The sequence below is a fragment of the Passer domesticus genome, chromosome 1, assembly GCF_036417665.1.
Source record: "Passer domesticus isolate bPasDom1 chromosome 1, bPasDom1.hap1, whole genome shotgun sequence".
NCBI classification, from domain to species: domain Eukaryota; kingdom Metazoa; phylum Chordata; class Aves; order Passeriformes; family Passeridae; genus Passer; species Passer domesticus.
Window position 1 is genome coordinate 123,278,322 of NC_087474.1, and position 19,437 is coordinate 123,297,758.

At 42.0% G+C, this 19,437-nt stretch overlaps 1 protein-coding gene across 1 annotated transcript; it reads right to left on the minus strand.

Annotated features, from left to right (window-relative positions):
- Window positions 1–270: 270 nt before the first annotated feature.
- Window positions 271–19,192, minus strand: BPNT2 (3'(2'), 5'-bisphosphate nucleotidase 2). The gene is made up of 5 exons (XM_064387013.1): window positions 18,403–19,192; window positions 4,901–5,060; window positions 3,849–3,944; window positions 1,865–2,026; window positions 271–766 (listed from the first exon to the last, which is right to left on the minus strand). Exons 1-5 carry the CDS (start codon window positions 18,964–18,966, stop codon window positions 495–497), a joined length of 1,254 nt encoding a protein of 417 aa, XP_064243083.1. The 5' UTR covers window positions 18,967–19,192; the 3' UTR covers window positions 271–494.
- Between the last annotated feature and the right edge of the window lie 245 nt (window positions 19,193–19,437).

Below are 19,437 nucleotides of genomic sequence, written 5' to 3' on the forward strand. Positions count from 1 at the left end.
CAAAATACGAGGTCATGATTCCTGATAAACCGTTTACAGTTATCAGATGCCTGTAAAAATCAAGCTTTTTTTCCTACCTAATTTATTATGGAATCACTAAAACTACAATAAGATGTAAAAGGTTTCAAGAAATTCCTGTGAGAAATGCTTAGGTTATTTTACAAAAAAAAAAGGATTTTTCTTTAGTTCACCAATATATACGGTAAATGCACCTTGAGTATAAGAACTGCATGAAAACAGCCTGAAAAAAATAAAACATGGAAACTGATGTGTGAGACCATCATCCTCTTCCTACTTCCAATTATTATTATTATTATTTTATTATTTTTAAATACCACCACTGACAAAACCCAATGCAAGATATAGTCCCCAAACCCACACCAAACTGCTTTGCTTTGCTGTGCATCTTTTCCAGCAGGTTTTCACACCTGCTTCTTCAGACAGAGCATCTGGAGGCTACAAAAGCACAACTTGTACTTTTCCACCAGTCATGCTTATTTGTGTGACGTTTTTTCCAGATCTGGAAGTTTTTCAATTAGTGCTTTATGGTTCATGTTGATACTGGCTATAAGTCCTCCTTCATTGCCATCTGAGCCAGTGTAACTAATTTCTTCACCAGTCAGGGTGGTCATATGGCCACCCAACGCTTTCAACACTGCATTTCCAGCACATATGTCCCACTTCTTAATGTAGGTGACATGGATATACACATCAGCTTCTTCTTGATTCTTTTCAGGCACGTCAAGGAGGGCCAACACTTTATAACCTAGAAGAAATGGGCAGAGGTAAAAAAAAAAATTAAACCAAGCTTTCCTGTCAAAACACATTAAAAAAACAAGACCAGACACTCAAATATAGTTCTGCTCTTATGTTTACTCATTCATTTCTCAATCTCTGTATCATGCTCAAGTCTATCTTTTTCTCCCTGGCTTTTTACTACAATAGAAGGAAGATGTATACACCACTTTTTAATAAAGTACATCAGCCCAGGGCATCTCCCGTTATTATTCATTACACAGTACAAAGTAATTGCTTAAAACAGTATTCTTTTATGGAGTTTTTTCAATTTTTCAACTCTTCTACCAATATTCTTGTTTCATTTATCTGTTCATTTCTTCATCTTCTTAAAGAGAGTCATCTGCTATAATCAGTTACAATTTCCCTTTCTTTGTCATTTAGAGTCATTATCAAGAAGCAATACAAGACCTTCTTGACTAAACAATCTGTAAGGGAACTCTGGCTTTTGGCATTAAAGACACAAAGATACATTTCTGCAAAAATAAGCAAAAAAACCTAGTGCCTCCAATTTATATTCTGTCAGTAAGACGCACAAGGACATTGCGTAAGTAAAAAATATTCTAAAATTTCTTTAAATTGAGTATTAGGCAGATTAAAATGGACTTTAGTGATACTAATTTTCTCTTTTGACATAAACTTTAATGGTCCTTTTCTTAATTATTTTTAAAATCAACCATACCAACAGCTAACTAACAACCAACAGATTTTCTTCCATGATTGTACCTGTGGTCACACAACCCTCTTTCTCCCACTGCGGCATGAGTGCCTTCCATGAACACACATCAGTGTTTCAATGAAGGGAGCACAACAACATTGCCGGCCCAGGCTTAGACTCAGTAACACACTGACTTGTGAACAGCCTGAAGTCTGAACCAAGTTTGCATGTAGGCTCCTAAATACAGAAAAAGCTCTGTCCCTATTGTCAAGTGCTTGCTTTCAGTGATGTGAAGATCATTTAGCAAGAGGAAAAAGAGAAGACACCACAGAACGTCCTTTTGTCTAGTAACAGCTCCACCATTAAAACACTCAGAAGCAAAACATGGATAGGATGCTTAAAGAACCAAACCTGCTCCACCAGCGGGGATTATCACAGTTTTATTTCCAAATGTCTGCCGTGCAACCTGCTCAACTTTTCCTGCATGGGAGCGGGACACAATAATCCTTGGAGTCTTCTCATTGTAGGAGGAACGAGCTTTTACATTTGACCCACCATCCACCATTGCCCAAGCTACAAGAGAAACAAAAATTCTACTAAGATTTACAAAAAACAATCTCTGCTAAGTGTAAGGATAAAAGGGTACTTATTTAACAATATGTAATTGATACCTCTGACTGAATATCTCTCACTACTGTAAAAGAGAAAGTTAGGGCTGACAGAGGATGGGGTGCACACAAAGAGGCCACACACATTGGTGCATATGGCATTATCCTAAGCCTGACTGGTCTTGTGTAATACTTCCAAAAAATAGAATAAGAAGGAAAAATACAACGTAGTTAATATATAGAATTTGTAATTGGAAAGCCACCAAAGTTAAAAGGACGGCTCCTAGTCAAAAATACATCCAGTATTTCCTCAGACAATGTTTTTATGTAAGAACAAAAAGCCCCACTACCCTTTAAAGCAGATACGCTATGGAGCCGTTTTGTTCAGAAGGATAGTAATGCTCAAGAAGGAAATAAGCTCAGGAGGATAGTGCTACAAAGAAAAATATTTGATGTTGTGTTTCAGAGAACGGAATTTAGAATCCACAACCTCCCACTTATTTCATCATGAAGTTCAAAGCCAAGCTTGGTAGGTGGTATCCCTTAACCATTAATCTGACATTTACTTAGTAAAATACCCAGCAATTTCATCTCAGTAGAGAACCAGATTGTTTGGCAACAGACTGAGCTCTGTGTAATAACAATGCTACTGCCCTTTATTGCTTTGTGTTTGTGTGGTAGTATTAGGAATAATCTGACTCAAAGCATATCAGTATTTCCAGCTTGGAAAATGAATACTTGTCACACAGAATGACAGAATTCATTGCATCTCCTCTGATTCCCTGTCTGAACATCGCACACTTTGCTATTATCAGAGACAAATTCTCAACATTACAATGCTAAAAACCCATTTCTTCAGATAGGTACTGATACCCAAAAAAATATGTTCCTAAACCTCTAAGATTCTTGAAGCATATTGCAATATAGTACATACTTAAGTGACTGATAATTAAATTCATATTTATATGATAGCAAAGTATTTAGCACAAAATGTTGAGTGTTTGGCGAACAAAAAAAGAACAACAAATAAAAAATGCATTTATTCAGACTTAGTTTTTGTGCCAGAGCTACTGCAAAACTTCAGAACTCTAGAGGTCAGCATCGCCTAAGGGAAAAAGTAAACAGCAATTCCTGTTTTAAGTACACAGTAAGACATGAATACTTAAACTACTTTGAAGCTTTCAGAAGTGCATGCAAATTGCCAAACTTGCAGCAATGCTCACTGTTACATCATTAATACTAAAGAATTAATTACTTCACAGCCGTGGCATTAAAAACATGTCAGATAATCAATAAGGCTATGCTAGACAGTCTTGCCTGTTGCACACAAACAGCTGTCATTAAGATTTTTATTCAATCTTTTTTATTCACACCAAATAAGCAGCAGCTCCTGGGTATATTATCACAGACCCAAGCTATTCTGCTAAATGAGCAAAGCACTCTTTTTGCTAAAAACTGAAAGCACACATCAAACCTGTCAGTATTTATATGCTTAACTATTTTTTTGTTTGTTATAAGCACTCTAACTGAAGGGATCTTAGCACTTTAAAATATTTTCAGTTAATTTGTTTTAAATGCATCATTTTTATTTTAAACAAGGGCAGCATTTTCCTTTGTGCTTTTGTAGCACGGAATGCATCTACAGCTCTAATTGTGTGGTCTGCTGTAGTGCCCTTTTGCTACTGGTACTATTTTCTCATTTATACCTAGAGATGTTCTCTCAAACATCAAATTTCAGTTAATACTATGACTGACTGTCATGGAAATACGTGAAGGCGTGAAGATACCTGTGTATGATGAGAAGGGCTTGTGTATCACACCTATTACTGGTTTACCATTTACAGCCACACAAACCATGGTCGTGACATACTGTCGAAGATCCTCTGTGGACAAAACAAGAAAGTGAGCAAGTTTAAAATCAGATGCCAAGAACACAAAAGGAAAATAGACAGGAGATTATTCTCTGAAGACTAGTTTATATTCTGCCTCTTGCAGTTATGTAACTTTGATGTATCTTCAAATTACCTTTCAGTTTTCAAAAGACTCTGAAGACTTTTCAGGTTTCCAGCAATTTTTCCTGTTCAGTAGATGTAACCTATACTCCTACTAGATCTAATGCTCCTACCAGATCTAACAGCTGTGTCTTATGCAACATGTATTTTCATAGCAATCTGTGCCTTCCATTCTCCCTTCTCTGCCTCACCTCCTATCTTAATTGGCTCAAAAATGATAATTCAAAAACCAAAGAATATCCACTGGAAAGGATAATTGTATCAATTACCTAGTCACAAAAAAAAAAAAAAATCCCACTTTTCTAGCTGCTCCTTAGTACTTTTCAGCAAGAATTTTAGTTGGATTGCCTTGAACTGCTTATGTGACATTCTAACACATTTGAAAAGGGGGAAGATGAATTATGCATGCTTTTTTGAAAAATGACAACAAAAAATTACTTATATCAAGTTAAATAGGATACTTACTTAGTATTACCTTTAAATAAACAAAACCAAAAATCTAAGATACTCAGAGTTGCCACAGTAATGACTAAAATAAAGAAACGTGTAATTCCAGTATAATCTGTAATTGACAGTTACCATTTATTATAGCAATTAGTTAGTTGTAAGGATACCAAAGTAATTTCAGAGTTGGAATATATAAAAGCAAATGTTGTAAATTGAGAACTACAGAGATTTCATGATGCAATCTGTTCATTTAAATCACGCTAGCTTTGACATAAGACACTTTAACAAGAGATGTCCTTTTAAATACTTACTATCTTGTCTCCAGTGTAAAAGGCAAACATCAGAATTACACACATGATTTGTCAACAGGAATCAGCTACCTGTGTATTCTTGCGTAGCATCTAAGGGATCGATCCAGACAGTGACACTTTCTGCTGGCACCTCTTTAGGCTGTATCTTTTGCTTTATGTCTTCAGGAATACTGTGATCCCAGGAGACCGTCTCCTGATCAGCTGTATCAACACGCTCCTCAGAATTTATCTGTGGTGAGACAACAAAAGCAGTTGCATTAACATATCAGATACAGTAACTGTGACACTTGGGAAAATTACAGGTTTATTACATTTATATTTTATCTTCCTTCATTCACCTCAAATGCAGGAATTTTTTCATTATTATGGTCATGTGATAAGCAATGCAAAACCATAATCCAGAATTTTACTGTGAACCACAGCACAGCTGGACACTGTTGCTTTGGCTGCAGGTCTCTCTACTGAACATTCCCCAAGTATGAATCACGTTTTTTTAAAATCAATATTTAAATGCAGTTGCTTCAAGTACTACAAGCAGAACATTTGACTCTGGAGAATCATACAATACACAGACAGTAGGGGGTCTAAAATTCAATTTATACAGACCCGTAGAAGCACATGGAAATGTAAAGATATACTATCACCAGATATTGTGCAGACTCTGCATGACTTGGACAAGAAGAAATCATAGTATGTACATATTCCTGCTGCAAGCATTGAGTAAAAAGTAGAAATTTAAGCAGCTCAGTTGAATTTAACCACTACACAACTGTCAGACGAATTTATTTCACCAACAAGTAAGTAATATCCCATATCCATTTTTAGGGTAGGTTGGGGTAAGGTCCTAAGATGGCCCAGGAAGAACATTTATTAACAGCAGTCAAAAGTCACATTTAAGCCTAACCTGCTACCCAGCTTAATGAACTTTACTCCACACCAGAGGGCATTTCATCAAGCAGAGTTTGACCTGTTAGTGGAGCACACAGCACCAATCTCTTGAATGGAGTAACATACTGCAAAACCCAACACAACGTCCTTGTGACTGCAGTAGCACAGTATTTCTGGATGACCAGAGACACAGTTGTCCCAAAAGTTGTAGGTAAATGACATGGAAAGACAAGGAAAATGAAGGAGCTATCAGACTACATTTGACTGTAACAGACTTCATGAGCAGGATTTTTACATAACTCCCATCATGACAAGAAAATGCATCACACACACCTCAACTGTAACAGGGTATTAGCCAAGGGTTAGGGGCCATTTTCTCCAAGAGAGCTCCAAACAAAAAAAGGAAGCAGAACTCAGCAACTCCAGCCATACATCATAGCTGTCTTCTCACGTAAAACCAATATTTGAAGCACTATATGCCAAACACGGAGCTCTTGAAGTTGCCGTGACATTTACAAATTAAACATCTGTCACTATACAATAAACCTGATGATTGCATTTTCCCCCAGGGAAAACAGTCCTGCAAAGTCAAGATGAGTAGTTCCACAGACTTGGCAGTCTCAACATAGCCCAGGGCAGTCTAAGTTCCACTACAGCACATGACATACTATCATAAAAAAACATTTCCTCAACAGAAGAAAGGGGCCTCCACAAAGTTAAAGGGTTGGAACCAATGCTCAAAAGCAAGAATATCTTGTTAAACCTGTTGTTACAGTACACTAGAATGTAAAGTCTGAAACTATCTGAAAGGTACTGTTTTCAGAGAAACACCACCTACTAGCTCAGATTTTGTAGCAGTGCTGTGACACTGCAGCATTTATAATGCTCATGAGGAGTCTCTCTCAACAGACATGATTATTCCACTAGAAAAAAAACTGGGGAAAGAGTGATAAGGTTGCAAAGACATCTCGAGAAAGTAAAAAAACCCACAAAAACAAACCCCCAAAGTGGGTCACTTATTCTTCCATTTATATGACCATTTACTCTGTAGCTTTTGCTGAATATTTGCTCACCAACATTTAAAACTTCTTTTATTCCTCCTGGTTTTTCGGGTTTTTTTTCATTAATGAAGGAAAATATACCTGGAAAACACACCTCTGTGTTAATTCCATGTTCCTATTTGTCATTCTCATTTGCTGGCAGCCTCCAGAGGCCATGACCTTACACTTTAAACTTTTCTCAAGCAATATGGGTATAAGTTCACTGCAATCCCAAATCCTCACTCAGAAATTAGGAGTAGCTGTGGTAGAAAGACAATCACAAGGCCAGATATTTCAGGCACTAGACCTTACTTAAGCAAGATGCTCTTGGGTTAATTGCCCTACAGCTGTAAGGTGTAAAAGCCCATCGGGGGAAGCTCTGGAAGCTGAGCACTGACATGAAGGTTAACTACATTTTGGCAATATTCCCAATTATGCTTGAAGCAAAAGCCCTCCTCACAAAGAACTGCATCAAACACAAAGGTTTAATAAAATATATGTAAATCAGTGCATGAAATACTGCTGAAAAGTTAAAAAGAAAAAACCCACAAACCATTATTTCCTAAACAAGGCAGTGTGGCTGCATCTCACCAGTACAGAGTTTCCCCAAAACCAGCCCATAAGGTGCAGAAATTCCATAACAATGAGGGATGCTGCTCATGGGAGCCAGCAGCAGAAGTCCAACACCAGGATCAGTCCATGGTGAGCCTTCCAAAACAGCCAGGAGTTTCCAGCCTTCGGAAACCTCTGCACAGAGAGCACTCCTGTCCAGCATGCTGGTGACTGGAACACAGATCTGCTCAGGAACACAGGAAGCAAGACCAGTGTACCACAAACTTGTCTGGATAAATGCAGTGCTCTGAACACCCAACAGTCCTGGCTGCCCAAAGACTTGAGGGACCCTCACAATGGCTCTTTGCCCTGTGCTGATTTAGTACCTAACAGCACTTCATGCAGTCTTTGTGGCAGCTTATCACCCAAAAAGCCTGCTTGAATACTACCTAGCTATCCCTGGCATGGCGCACAACTTCAGGCTTTTTCTTGGTCTGAAAGAGTGGAACACAACTGTAGTTTTGTCTTTGAATTCACTCATCAAAGGTGAAAAAATATACACAAACACACATCCTCTGAAATCCAAATCTTAGTGCTGTTTCATTAGAAAATAAAAAGCACAACACAAATACTATCACACCTCTATTATAAAAATACCAAATAAGCTACTCAAGTTGAAAAAAAAAAAAAAACCAAACAAAGAAACCAAAACAACATCCCCACACAGAGTTCAGGTAACAAGAAAAGTTAACATTTACCAGTCAGAATATGAGCATAAGAGTATTCCTGGTATTACCTTTAAAAAACAGATTGGAACAGGTTGCCCAGAGAGGTAGTAGATGCCCTATCCCTCAAGTGTTCCAGGTCAGGTTGGACAGGGCTCTGAGCAATCTGAGTTGAAGATGTCTCAGCTCATTGCAAGGTTGGACCAGGTGGCCTTTGAAGGTCTCTTCCAACCCACATCATTCTGATTCTATGACTCAATGGATAAGTCTATTGATTTGAATGGGACCAAGGAAATGAAAAGCCTGGAGGCCTGCAAGCCTGGAGTGTGCACTGGGGAACATTAGTAAAACATTAATAGGTGATTGTTTTTGTTTTGTTGGTGCATGACCTACACAGCCACTTCACCAGTGATTATCATGCCCAAGATCATGATCACGCATGCCCAAGACTCAACTTTGCAACCTATATCCACCCGACATGAGATGGAGGAAAGAAGTGGAGAGACAAAAGTAAATGCAAACATTTCCAAACAATAAACCAACAGTGATTTCAACACCATCTTTCTGAGTGACTGAAAGATGTCCTCTGTGGATGGTGGAAGATACCTTATAATTACATATACCTTCTGTACTAATGTCTAGAGCAACCACTAAGAGTTCACATGTCTGTCCAACCTGGTGGCGTTCTAGATGGAGTGAGTGCAACAGTTGACAAGGGTGTCAAGACCAGCTGGTGTCACCTACCTAGACTTCTGTAACGCCTTTGATTGGGTCCCACATCACATCTCCATTATTTGATTGGGTCCCACATCACATCTTCCAAGTTGGAGAGACACGGATTTAAAGATTATTCAGTGGATAAGGAATTGGATGGATGGACACAGCCATGAAGTTTGAGTCAACAACTTGTATGTCCAGGTGGAGATCAGTGATGGTCTCCCTCATGGCTCTGTTTTGGGACTGGTGCTCTTTTACATCTTCATCAATGACAATAGTAAGATCAAATGGACCCTCAGCAAGTTTGCAGATGATAAGAAGCCAAGCAATGCACTTGACCCAACAGAAGGAAAGGATACCGTCCTCAGTGACCTGGACAAACATGAGAAGTTGGCTCATGAGAACCTCATGAAGTTCAGCAAGTCCCAGTGCAAGATGCTGCACCTGGTTTGGGGTAATCCCAGGCATGAGTACAGACTGAGGGAACTCACTGAGAGCAGCACAACAGAGACACACCTGGAGTTTATCACAGATGCGTGCTTGCAGCCCAGACAGCCAACTACCTCCTGGGGTGCATCAAAAAAGCAGCATGGCCAGCAGATGGAGGGAAGTGATTCTCCCCCTCTCCTCTGCCCTGGTGAGACCTCACCTGGAATGCTGCAACCAGGTATGGAGTCCTCAGCATAATAATGGTGTGGACCTCTTCGAGTGCGTCCAGAGAAGGGCCACAAAGATGATGAGAGGGATGAACACCTCTCCTATGAAGGCACGTTGAGAGCTGGATTTATTCAGCCTGGAAGGGAGAGAAGGCTCCTGGGACACCTTAAGGCAACATTCCAGTGCTTAAATAGTGCTTATAAAAAAGGGGAGAATAACTCTTTACGTGGGCAGATAGGGATAGGACAAGGGGAAACAGTTTCAAACTAAAAGAGGAGAGATTTGGCTTAGATTTTAGGAAGAAATTCTTTACTGTGAGGGTGGTGAGCCACTGGAGAATGTTGCCTAGAGAAGCTGTGGATGCCTCATCCCTCAAAGTGTTCAAGACCAGACTGGATGGGGCTTTGAGCAGCTTGGTCTAGTGGAAGGCATTCCTACCTACTACAGGATACAACTATCCCTTCCAACACCAGTCATTTTATGACTCCACAATACCCACAACTACACACCTTGAAAGGCATACTGACCTATGAGATAGCTGCATGGGACTGTAATTGATTTGCTCTTATGTGACTGTGCTTCAGAGATGTCCCAACTCCAAGGAGAGTGGTTCAACCAGCAGTCTTTGGGATTTCCCCCACTTAGAGACCCCTTCAAACACTGCTGCTGCACTGCACTGCACCAAAGAGCAGCCCTACAGCCCCACTGTGCTACACTGACTGTTTTACCTCCTTTGGCTCTGCTTCTCTGTTTTCCTCCTCAAATGTATCAGAGGTGAAAGCTGTCTCAGCTTCTCACAGCATCTGTACATACACATATCCTGTGAAGGAATCAGATGCCAAAAGCTCTGAATGTAAACACCCACTAGACAAGTCAGGACATATCAATATGCTCAACAGGAGAGCACTCTCCAGGAGAGCAAAAATCACTCAAAGCACCATTATTTCCAGTATCTGAGGAAAATATCTAATATACCCTGGTTACAAAACAAGGCTCCAGAATCTGTTACAGAGGGAGGGGCGTGCTTTCACACCAAGATCACACTAAGACTTAGCTCACCTGCATCCAGGACTATTCATGATCCCTCCCTTCCAACTTTCAGATTTGGGGGTGGTGAATAGCAGTTTTCACTACAAATGAAAGCTGCTTCTTCAAAGCTTAGGTTACTTAACTCTGAAAATAATGCAAACTGTGGAATCAAAGTACCACTTATTTTTGTAAATTCAAAATTCCTTTAAGCTTTAAAAAATTTAAATAGTAGCCTTACCAGCATTGTAAAAAAAAACCAAAAAAACTTGGGTTTTATTCAACACATTGACATTTTTAAACCCAGCTGCTTGCTTTTGAAAAGGTCCTTTTCCTACTTAGATTACCACAACTCATTAGAAAGGAAAAATAAGCTTTTACAGATGATCTTCATGCCTTTCAAAAATGTCCCTCTTGCCAAGGTTAAATTTACATTGTTTTAGTAGGGCAGATTTTGTTACGAAAGGAAAGAAGACCTTGCAGAATCATATGGTCTTCTGAAAAAAAAAATAAAAACAAAACTGATTAAAAGGTAATTAAGTTTAGAAACTATAAGTTTAAAGTCCTAACTTTTAATTAAATTTAAAACTATAAAGCATATTTGTATATAAATGTGTAAGGTATAAAATCATACAAATGTATAAAATAAAGGCATAAAACCCACTGGTCTCATGTTGCCATTGATTTGATCAGAAAACAACAAGTATTCTATAATTATACCACAACACTGAAAAAGGACACATGCCTTTTTCAAGGCACCTAAATCAAGGCAGACAGAGGTTTTCCTCTATCATCAACTACATCTTCGTTTATTTTAGCAACAAGAAGTTACTTAATGCAGAAACAAGATGACAGAATATGCAAAGAAGAATCTGGACAAGTCTAAATGTCAAGAAGCTCAATTAGTGCTTATCAACACTCATTAGGTGACTTTGGCCATTAAGCCAGCAGGAAGCAGACTGAAACAAACAGGATTTAATAAATGACAAAGACATATCCAATGACAACTCTGCTTCTGCGGACTTACAATGAATAGAGGTTGGTGAAAACAACAAAAGTGGAATTGAGGAAATCAGCACGGATCACAGGATTCACTGTTTCCACCGGTAACCTGCAGAAACAACTAGAATTTTAGACCAGGAAAATAAAGCCACTTGTTCATTAGCTCACACAAGTGGTTTCAATAGATGGCAAAATTCTCCATAATAGTTCTATACAGACCCAAGTCAGCAAAGAGAAAGAGATGACTTACTTGTCACAAGAGCTGTAAAACCAGTAAAATAGATAATACACAAAAAACGTCTACTGTTTGTGAGTGGCTACACTAAGAAATTCAGCTCTCCAGATGCTCAGATAATAGATTAAACACCCGCAGTGTACAAACAAGCCAAATAAACTATTTGTAATTGCATCTGAAAAGATAATCACAGAACTCATTAGCATAAAGTTACAGTCTAACTTCATTTTTATGCAGAGAGAGTGGGCATAAGTCATCTGGCATCATTTGGAACCCATGTTAGAAGATGCATCATCTCCAGACAACACCTATTACAGAGATTTCAGATTAACATTCACACTTCTTACTTAGAAACCCACTGGCAGTGGGTTCTGCAAAGATCATCCAGGTCAAAAGAACATGAACTTTATTAAAAGCCTTAAGACCTGAGGAGGCTATTCTCACAACATGAAAAGACAGAATCACAGAATTTCTAGTTTGGAAGGGACCTTTAAGATCATCGAGTCCAACCCATGTTCTAACACCTCAACTAGGTCATGGCACCAAGTGCCACATCCAGTCTTTTTTTAAACACATTCAGGGATGGTGACTCCACCACCTCCCTGGGCAGATGATTCCAGTATTTGACCACTCTTTCTGTGAAAAACTTCCTCCTTAACTCCCTTGGTGCAGTTTGAGACTGTGTCCTCTTGTTCTGTCTGTTGTTGCCCGGAGAAAGAGACCGACCCCCAGCTCACCACAGTCACCCTTCAGGATGTTGAAGAGAGTGATAAGGTCACCTCTGAGTCTCCTTTTCTCCAGGCTAAACAATCCCAGCTCCCTCAGTAGTTCCTCATATGGCTTGTGTTCCCAGCCCCTCACCAGCCTCATTGCTCTCCTTTGGACACGCTCAAGCATCTCAACGTCCCTCCTAAACTGCGCGGCCAGAACTGGACAAAGCACTGAAGGTGTGGCCTCACCAGTGCCGAGTACAGGGGAAGAATGACCTCCCTGCTCCTGCTGGCCACACTATTCCTGATACTGGCCAGGATGTCATTGGCCTTCTTGGCCACCAGGGCACACTGGTGGCTCATGTTCAGCCGACTGTCACCAGCACCCCCAGGTCCCTTTCCACCTGAGCACTGTCCAGCCACACCATCCCCAGCCTATAACGTTGCAGGGGGTTATTGTGGCCAAAGTGCAGGACTCGGCACTCGGACTTAATGAACTTCATCCCATTAGATTCTGCCCATCCATCCAAGTCCCTCTGCAAAGCCCTCCGTCCCTCTAACAGTTTGACACATGCTCCCAGCTTAGTGTCATCTGCAAATTTACTAATGAAAGACTCTAAACCCTCATCCATATCATCAATAAAAATATTAAAAAGGACTGGCCCCAGCACAGACCCCTGAGGGACACCACTGGTGACTGGTCGCCAGCTGGCTGCAGCACCATTCACGACCACTCTCTGGGCCCGGCCATGCAGCCAGTTCCTAACCCAGCACAGAGTGCTCCTGTCCAAGCCACGGGCTGCCAGCTTATCTAGGAGTATGCTGTGGGAGACAGTGTCAAAGGCCTTGCTGAAATCCAAATAAAGAACATCTACAGCCTTCCCTGCATCCACTAGGCGGGTTACCTGCTCATAAAAGGTGACCAGGTTGGTTAAACATGACCTACCCCTCCTAAACCCATGCTGACTGGGTCTGAAAGACAAATTACTGAACCTACTCACTGAAGTGCAACACCTCTAAAATTTAAGTAGTATTTCCTTTTTTAAACCTACTTCTTTAACACACCTATCTTTCACACAGAATCAGTATCAGTTACAGAGCTTGCCATCGCAGATGAAATTCCAGTTTTTTAGGTATGGTAGTTGGCACTGTGATCAGAAGCCTGTAAACAGCAAGTTGAAACCCAGACAGTACTTCAGATAGCCTGATAAAAAAAGGAATGCTTGGAGTCATAAATCTTCAAAAGTCAGATTAATTTAGGAGAAAATCAAAGTAAAAGTGACATGTTCTTAAAGTTTCATTTCAAGCACTGATTGCAGCATTATCATGCATAAGCTTGAAATGTGGTATTTATCATCAGTCTTAAGTGGGAAAGAGACATAAGAACATTTGGATTTAGAATAGTGACAAGACTCATAAAAAGATGCTCAAAGACAAAGACTGGGACAGAAGACGACTTGATTTCCACCACAGTAACAATACAAAAAAAAGGGAGCAAACAAGATGAAACTCTATTCAGTATTTACACTAGAAAACAAGAGATATAGCTGGTGCAACTTTAGAACAAAAAGAAGCCAAAACAGCACAAAATGAAAATGTAGGGCAGTATACAATCTGACTGATAAGACTGAAATCTGCATCCTCTGAAAATAACTCTAGCATAGCACAGCAGTGAAATAGCAGAATCGTGTGGGTCACTTTAAAATTGGCTTTTTCAGTTAGAGGACAAGAGGTAATTGGTCAAACTGCAAGTTTAAGGAACAGTCTCTGTCAATCATTTCTGCCTTTGTGATCAAGCAGGGCTGCTCCTTCAGCTGGAGATGGACTGTAGTGGGAAATGAACCAGGGTATTCCTAAAATACCCTAAAAGAAACCTTTCTTTTAAATAACTTTTATTTTAAATTTTTACTTGGAATACAATCAGTTATCAAGATCCTGACATTGATCCCTGGACAGGCCTCATTAAAAGAGTAAGACCCTAAGGCATGATGCTGAAACCCTGGTATTATGAGATCATTTCTTCACAGAAGCTTTCCTGAGCAGAACATACCAGTGTTTCTGGCTAGTCTATCACTGAATTTGGAAATAATGCCTCCCCAGCAGCAGGCCAGGTCAAGCATCTCCTTAATCTCCTCACCTAATTCCCACCCTAGTCCTTATCACACCACCACTGTGTCACCACAAGAATAAATAAGGCTGCATGGAGAACCAACCAGGAAAAAAGTAACCCAGAAAAGACAAACAAAATAAATAAAAAATGAAAGCAGCAGAGGGTATGATTACAGCTGGATCAGAACTTAACTCTTTCTTAGCATGACAAATGAACAAGGACAACATATGCAGGAAAAGTAACACCTCAAGCCTGTAACTGCAGTTGAGAACTTAACCAAGAAAAAGCAATGCATATGTTTTAACATTAAGTATATTTTAAAATCAACTGTATAAAGATGCTTAATTGAACACACATACAAATATTTACTGCTGGATGTTAAGTGCAACCAGACAACACTGGGTAATACCCAAGGCAGCAGTAAGTGACTTGCCCCTTTGTCTCTTATCTTTCCCAGGTCTATTTCTGAAGGATATAAAAACACCACCACTAAATCTAAACTAAATCTACACAGTCATAAAACACAATTGGAGCTGCTCCTCTTTGGTCTTACCTAACAGAGCCTTGAGAATTCTGAACTGATGCAAATGCATCTATTTATATCAAACAGAGCAGCTGATGTCAGCAGTGGAGTTCCTCTTCCTCTGTAGAAGACAATACCTTTACTCAAGAGAACAAAGGCAAACACTTTCTGTGGGATTTTTTCCCCTCAGATTTTGAAAGGGCTTTTTTTATAAATCCTATCTCTTAGTATTATAAGGCTTCTTCCAGATTTATTTCAGCTTCTGCATGTGAGAAGCCTAACTCTTCTATCTTCTCTTAATAACCACACTTTGAGAGATTCAGATCTGCTCCAGAAAGACTGTTTGCATGCTTTCCCTTTGAATACAATGCTGACTGACTTAAGTTTATTTCAGTTGAATGACTATTTCACTAGGTTATTTTGAAATATTGGAAAGCCACAGTTATTCTTAGAGAATCACAGAGTAATAGAATGGTTTGGGCTGGAAGGTACCTTCCAGATCTCACTCCAACCCCCCTGCCATGGGTTGGGACACCTTCCACTAAACCAGGTTGCTGAAGGTTTATCCCACCTGACCTTGAACACTTCCAGGGAGCAGTCACCCACAACTTCTCTGTGCAACCTGGTCCAGTGCCTCACTACTTCCACAGTAAAGAATTTTGTCCCAATGTCCAATCTAAACCTGCCCTCTTCCAGTTGAAAGCCACTCCCCCTTGTCCTGTCAATACATGCCCTTGCACAAAACTCCTCTCCAGGTCTCCTACAGCCCCCTTCAGGTACTGAAAGGCTCTGTAATGTCTCTCAGGAACTTTCTCTTGTCCAGACTGAACAACTCTATTTCCTTTGCTTTACAAGCATATTTTAGCACCTAGCTTTTGTGCTTGTTCATCTTCTTCCTGGATGCACCATTTGGCAACAATTTAAATACTGAGGTACTCCTGTTAAGCTCAAGAACTTCGGGATGTGAGAAAATAAGCATTTTGCATAAGCTTACTCTTGGAATTACTGCAGTTTTTGTTTGACAGCTTTTATTAGCATCATTCTCAAGCAAGGAGAGTAGAGGAGGTTTACTTGACTTCAGCAGCATCTTTTATTCTGGAGTGTCACTCTGTACAGGGGGATAAAACTACAAATATAAAGTAAGATATTTCTTACATTATGCAATTTGCACTGCTTCAGAAAATCCTCTATAATCCTTATATTCACGCCAAGACTCAGCAGGTCTGTTCTATGAAAGAGCTGCAGTTTTAGATGGGTTGCTCTGAAGTTATACTTGAAGGATTAGTAGACTCAGATGATACCTTGCCTTCACACCTGAGCAGCACACATAGTATGTATATAGCAGTAAAATAAAGCTTTTATTTTAGTCTGGGCAAATGTTTATGAATACATCTTCTTCATGGACTTCAAGAGAAAAAATGTCTTATCAGTATATCAACAGCTTAGTGAGTATTTTTTATCACCACATGAGGTAAGCTGTTATTATCCCCATCATGTTCTCAGGATTCTTAATGTCCCACAGCTGATCTGTTAGACTGAATAACTCCAGATCACCTGAAAAATTTGTCAAGTACACTCATCCCAGATATCCTCAGTGCTCAAGCTCAGTCAATCTAAGGAGGAGTTGGGAAAAAGAAAAGACAGATACCTGGTGTCTTCCAGTTCCACAGACCTATGCACACATTTTCAGTTTTATACTGCCTTTGAGAACATCTGCACTTTTGAAAGTACCGTTTATTCTTAAAGACTAGCAGCCACATCACCTGTGCGAAAAATAAAAGGGAGTACCAAAGTTTTTTAAAAGTAGGTGTTCAAAGTCAACACCCCCTGCCAGAAAGACACAAGTCAGACTGTCACTGCTAGGAATCCCAGGCTCCAGAGCAAGTTTACATGTGACCACAGAGCAAGCAATACACAGTTCACTCTGTTCTTCAAATTCAGACAGAATCCCCAGCCTTCTCAAGAAGCACAGACAACTCTTACATCTAGATTAGTCCCTCCATCTGTGAAAGGGAAGAAAGCATAGAGATTTCAAGCCAGCTAAGCTGTAAAGCCAAGATCTCTAAGGGCACTGAATAATGTAAGAGAACAGGAGTCAATACTTTTTCTTCCTTTAACACTAGGCCTGTGAAGGTGCCTTGTCACCAACACACAATCCAGGAATCTTCAGAACCTGCATAATCATCCTGTAGAGGAAGATCAGTCACATCTCAAGTTAATTCAAACACTGAATAATTTATTGTTTCCTCTAGATTTCATATTCAATAAGTTCTTTACAACACTTTAAAACTCCACCAAATCAAACAAACAAAAAAACCCAAAAAAGCCAACACACAAAAAACTACACATTTTTCTACGGAACTTTCAAAACAGCTACAAAAAATCGAATAGTAACTCAATAACCAAAAAACTGGACTTAGCTATTTCTTCTCTCAACCCATCCAGCAGAAGCATGCAACCACCATCTCTGAGATTCAGACTTAGGGCTTTCTATCTGTTTCAAATGGCCATAAAAAGCTAAGGAATTTGACACCAAAAGATGCAAGTTCCCACTGATTGAAGTAAAAGCAGAAACAATGTCAACAAACTCAAAAAATCCTTAAAATAAAGTTCAAAGGTTAGGGTGCAACCTTAAGAGATAGATCCAGTTTCCAGAAGTGAAGGAGAGCAGGAAGGGGTGTACACCTCTGAAAGCAAAGTAAACTCATTTTGCTCAGTAGGCAGTGATGCACAGTATTGACACAGCTATGCTTATCAGCTGTCCCACAGCCACGAGCACTGAACACTGGGTTATTGCAGCGCTGTGTTCCTAAGCTTCGAATTCCCAGTCGCGGCTCCCGCCCCTGGCTCTCCCCACAACTGACGGCAGGAAGGACAACTGGCAGGAAGGATAACTACCGAACAACGGCGTTCCTAATCTCTGCATCTTAACCGTAGGCGGAATTTGCGCTGCACAACTGCCTGTATCCCTAACCACAGAGCTCATGATCCGCAACAGCGAGACCTGGTGTTTCCCCCGCCCGTCCATGCCAGGGGTGTTTGATGCTGTTTCACCTCGCGTGGCTTCGCTTGCAACACGCCGCAACTCCTTCCCCTGCAACCCAACACCCACGGCGAGGAGCGTGAGGTGGCACTGCCACAAATTCAGCGGGAGGGGAAGGAAAGAGCACAAACGAGGGCAGCGCTTCCCGCTGGCGGTTACAGACCGGAGAGCCGCCGGTGCGGAGCAGCCCAGCACCGGAGCTCCACAGCGGGGTCCCAGCGCCGGAGCTCCACAGCTCCGGGGCTCCACAGCGGGGCTCCACAGCGGGATCCCAGCAGCGGAGTCCCAGCGCCAGGCCCATGGAGCAGCAGCCCCCGCCCCACGGAGGGCGCCTGGCACCCACCTGCACGGCGGGGAAGGCGCCCTTCAGCAGGTAGAACATCCTGCGGTTAGAGAGGAGGTCGCCGGTGGTCAGCTGCTCCTCGGCCCCCTCTCGCGTCTTCCCCTTCGCCTTGGCGTTGAGGACGTTCCCCTCGCGGACCCGCTTCACCTCCTCCCCGCCCCTGACGGCGGCCAGCACGGACACGGCCAGCAGCTCCCGCAGGTCCACGGCGCCGCCGGGCGCAGAGCCGTGGGGCGTCTCGGGCCCGCCGGCCGCCGGCTCGCTCAGCATGAAGAAGGCGAAGCGGCCGGCCAGGAAGCCGGAGTAGAGGTGGTAGAGGACGCCCAGCCCCAGCAGGCAGAACACTGCCATGCCGAGCGGCGAGAGGCGGATGCCCATGGGGGCCATGGCCGCGGGGCGGGCGGGTGGCGGGGCCGGGCAGTCACCACAATCCCATGGCACGGCCGGGGCGCTCCGCTGCTGCTGCTGCGGCGGCGCCGGGCCGGCTCCACGCTCGCGGCCGGGAGGCAGCGCCGTCTGTATCCGGGTCAGGCGGAGGCGGAGCCCGCCGCGCGCACTGGGCATGTCCCGCTGCCCCGCGGCCGCCGCGCTCCCGGCAGGAGCGTGAAGGGTTCTGCCGCTCCCTGCCGTGCTCAGCCACGGCAGCCCACGCCGGCCATCGCCCGCTGGCTCTCCTGAGCTCTGTGGTTGGGGTGGTTTTTTTCCTCATCTCCCTCTAGGCAGCAGATGCGCCAGGAGCCCGCAGCGGCGGGGCCGAGGGAGCTGCTCTGCCCGCAGGGCAGCACCCCGAGCCCGAGCCCGAGCCCGAGCCGAAGGCGCCCGGCACGCTGGGAAGGAGTTTCTGATGGAAGTTGCTGTTGGCATAAATTGCCGCTAAATTTCTGAATTTCACTGTTAGCGGTGCTGAGCATCATTGCTGAGAAATTATTTTTTTCTGTCGTAGTGATTCGGGAAGTTTGGGACTTTCTACCCCTCTGTTCCTCGAAGAATTCTTCTCACTCAGTAAAATGAAGCAAATCCAAGTGTTTCCTCAGC